This window comes from Colobus angolensis, unplaced genomic scaffold, assembly GCF_000951035.1.
Source record: "Colobus angolensis palliatus isolate OR3802 unplaced genomic scaffold, Cang.pa_1.0 Scaffold255, whole genome shotgun sequence".
Taxonomy (NCBI): domain Eukaryota; kingdom Metazoa; phylum Chordata; class Mammalia; order Primates; family Cercopithecidae; genus Colobus; species Colobus angolensis.
This window is the reverse complement of record NW_012115766.1, coordinates 5,065,413-5,069,344: the sequence shown is the minus strand read 5'-3', so window position 1 is coordinate 5,069,344 and position 3,932 is coordinate 5,065,413. Positions and strand designations below refer to the sequence as shown.

Sequence of the window (3,932 nt, the reverse complement as noted above, 5' to 3'; positions counted from 1 at the left end):
CCATTCTGCTGATGAAGAAACTAAGGTAAAGATTTCTCTTTGGTCTCAGTATAAGAGTCTGGAATATGTCAGGGAGATTATTGCTTTTGACCTTATCAAGTTTCTTGATCCCGCCTTATACCCTTAAGTTTTAATGTTCCTCTTCTGTGTCCAAAAGTGAGGCATATTTGAGATTTGTTCTGTGTATTGCAAGTATATTGCATGATACGCACAAAGTGCTCAAAGTGTGTGGTACCGCAAGAAGCTAAAGCCAGGAGCTGTCTCTCTGACTGTCCAGTTTAGGAGAAAAGATACGTCAAATGGGTTCTCAGTGAAGCACTGATTGTGGAATTCATTTATAGTCTTCAGAAGTCACAGTATGTGATATGTGCATTCATAGATTTTTTGTTTGTTTGTTTAAATCACAGTCATCTGTCTGAAGCATTCTTCACTGGATTCTTCTGTTGAATTAACTGGATTGAATGAACTTCTATTGAATTAACTTCTATTGTCTTCACTGGATTCTTCTTGTATAAGAAGTTCATAGCTTCCCTCATTCCAGCTGATATACTTGACAACACTATAAAAGGAAACAAGACATTTTAGAGTTGAGATTAAGACAATACATAAATAAGTAATCTGTTTCCCAACTATTTTTCCCAGTTATATAGCTTTTAATAAATTATGCAGATTATTAGGAGGAGTATCCTGGCATTTTGAATCCAGCTGATTCATGCATGGTGTTCTTAAAATAATTTAAAAACTACATGATTTTTTTTAATCTTCTAGACCCCTAAGATATCCCTCCTGTCCCATTGTTAACTCTGTGTAGTCCCCATAAACTAGTTATAACTAAAGCTATTAAGGAAGTTCCTGTTCGATAGCTGTAACCGAAGCCCAGAAACTTTGGAGGTAAGACAGCATGTAATTTTGATTTTTAAAATATTGAGCAGTGTAGGGTTAAAAAAAATCTCAGAAGCCCATCTACATTTACCTTATTATTAAAAGGACAACTGCTTTTTATCTATTTGTTATAACAGAATTTATAAATATATGAAGACTAAAATTAGAATTACCTATTATTCTACTCACCATGTATGCAATTCTTTTCTTTAATTTAAATTTTATTTTCCTACTTTTTTAAAAAATCTTTTTTTTTTGGTAAAGATGGGAGTCTCACTATGTTGCCCAGATGGGTCTTGAACTCCTGGCCTCAAGCAGTCCTCCTGCCTCAACCTCCCAAAGTCCTGGGGTTACAGGCATGAGCCACGGTGCCTGCTACAATCCTTATTAGTTATTTTTCATGAAATGGCTGTACCATCATTTACTTAAACATTCTCCCACTGTTTGACAGTTTGGTCATTTAAAATTTTTTTGCTGTAATTAACGTTTTTATATCTCCATTTTTGACAACATTACTGATTATTTCTTTAGAGTATGTTTCTAAAAGGAATTGCTGGATCAATCACTATGAACTTTGAAAAAAGAGCTTTTGGTACATTCATGAATTGCTTTATGATACAGCTGAATAGCACTATTATCAACAATGTGTAAGATCAGTTATCTCATGTGCTCACCAGCACAATATGTATTGGTAATTTTGTTAATTCAATAGATGAATAGTCTCTTTTTTAAAAAGATAACTAGTATAAATAACTTTCCATCTAAATTAGAGGAACTGCAAATACTGTTGTTCTCTGTCTGACGCAGATCTAGGTATCAGAATTCAGTGGAAACAGTAAGTACTAAGCTCCTACTGTGAGTAAGACATGAGCCGGCTGGTTCAGGAGTTTGCCATCTTGGCAGGATGCTTAACATCTGTGCTTATAGGTACTTTCCTCCCTAACTCAGAGCCTTACCCCCAAAGTGCTTAGGAGAAAGCAGAGAAGGCCTGGCTTCTTGTGCCCCCACTGCCTTGATTCCCATCACTGTGCTATGCTATCAGTCACACAAAATGCACAGGGCTCAGCAGAAACAGATTAATGAGCTCTTCACTAATGTGTCAAAAAAATTTGTTTGGACATTTCAGCAATCATTCATCTAGCCAGCTCACATTTTTTGTTAAATAGAAAGCAAAAAGAAGGCATAAATATTGCTTTTATATGTATGCTTCTGATCTATCCATTATATGTACTATTCATAAATGGAATTTTGTGCTTCTTTAATTTGAATATTTAAATTTAAAAACATTTAAACAGAAGTTTAAACAAGTCATTAAAACAAAGTCATTAAACAAGCCATCTCTGGAAAGAGAACTCAATAGTCAGCACATCCTATCTGCTTTTGTCATTTATACAAGAATCCACGTGAAAGTCAATCTAATTACAGCAATATTTGACCATCAGGGGATATTGTACTCTGGGAAATCATAGTTTAAGGTATACATCTCTAATCTTAGATGCTAATTTAATCAATGGTTTAAAGGCGGGGAGTTATAACGAACACAGTCTTTCTTTGAGTTCTTTACGCATGTCACTCTCTTTTTCTTCCTAAGTCTCCCAAAATTGTTGACAGATGCTTTCACATATTTTTATTTATTTTAATGACATGGGGGTCTTGCTATGTTGTCCAGGCTGGTCTCAAACACCTGGGCTCAAAATGATCTTCCCACCTCAGTCTCCTGAGTAGCTGGGACTTCAGGCATGTGCCACCATGACTGGCTCTCTTTTTTTAATAAAAAAAATGTATTTTATTAAAATATGAAACACTTCATGAATTTTCATGTCATCCTTGCACAGGGAGCATGCTAATCTTCACTGTATCATTCCAGTTTTGTATATATGCTGTTGAAGCGAGCACTTCATGTCTAAAAGTTCTTGAGAAAAGCACATTCTGAGGCAAAATTTCAACAGATCTATGTAATTTTACAGGTGAGGTTAGGGAATTCACTTAATCTGTATACCCTTTGATAAAATGATTAAAAATGGCTCAAGCCTGTAATCCCAGCACTTTGGGAGGCCGAGAGGGGTGGATCACGAGGTCAGGAGATCAAGACCATCCTGGTCTACACAGTGAAACCCCGTCTCTACTAAAAAATACAAAAAAAACTAGCCGGGCGAGATGGTGGGCGCCTGTAGTCCCAGCTACTCGGGAGGCTGAGGCAGGAGAATGGTGTAAACCCGGGAGGCGGAGCTTGCAGTGAGCCGAGATCGCACCACTGCACCCCAGCCTGGGCGACAGAGCGAGACTCCGTCTCAAAAAAATAAAAATAAAATAATAATAATAATAATAATGACGTACCATAGACTGATGGCTGGAAGTAGTAACAGACCAGCAGACAGCAGGAAAGTGAAGCCAGGGTACCAAGCAACAGTGACTGAGTAAATTCCATTAAAAGTAGAAACTGCAGTGACTCCTCCAAGTGTTTCTAAGAAAGCAATACAAGCAAACAGGGTACCTGTTTGGGGTAGGGGTATAGAGGGAGAAAAAGAAAAGGCAGAATTACAAAACAACGAACACAAACTAACGAAGACAACTGTTATTCACTGAAAACACTAAACATGAGGGCACTGCTTGGTGAATGAAATGCACGTTATTCCCTGAAAGTCCCTGGGAAGTCAGCAGCCTATTCTGCAGCTGAGGAGGCTAAGGCAAAGGTTCTCCTTGGACCTGATGTGAGAGATGCTGAAAACTCCAGATAGCTGAGTTCCAGTGTCCACAGGGCAAAGCTAAAAAGACAATGCAGCCGACTCTTTTGAAAGCTCCAGGTCTCTCCTCTCTGCCACAGCCCCAGGCAAAGCCACACCTACCCCGGCTCTTCAGGATGCTATCTCCCACCCTGGGTCCCTGTCCGCATGCTAATCTGTGATGCCTGAAAGCGCGGGATGGCTCCTAACAAGCAATGCTTCCTTCAAGAGCCTTTTGAAAGGTAAAGAAAACCTTATCTGCTCCTCAGTCTGGCAAAAGTGACAGCTGCAGGCAAAGAGAGGAGATTCTTTTTTTTTTTTTTTTTT

The 3,932-nt window shown here is 38.4% G+C and overlaps 1 protein-coding gene across 1 annotated transcript in view; it reads right to left on the bottom strand.

Annotated features, from left to right (window-relative positions):
* Positions 1 to 477: 477 nt before the first annotated feature.
* Positions 478 to 3,932, bottom strand: part of SLC46A3 (solute carrier family 46, member 3) — an 18,178-nt gene continuing 14,723 nt past the window's right edge. Inside the window, exons 5-6 of the mRNA XM_011946942.1 lie at positions 3,220 to 3,376; positions 478 to 559 (exon numbers count right to left, since the gene is read on the bottom strand). Coding sequence (XP_011802332.1) covers positions 478 to 559; positions 3,220 to 3,376 — 239 coding nt within the window. The remainder of the gene's footprint in view (positions 560 to 3,219; positions 3,377 to 3,932) is intronic.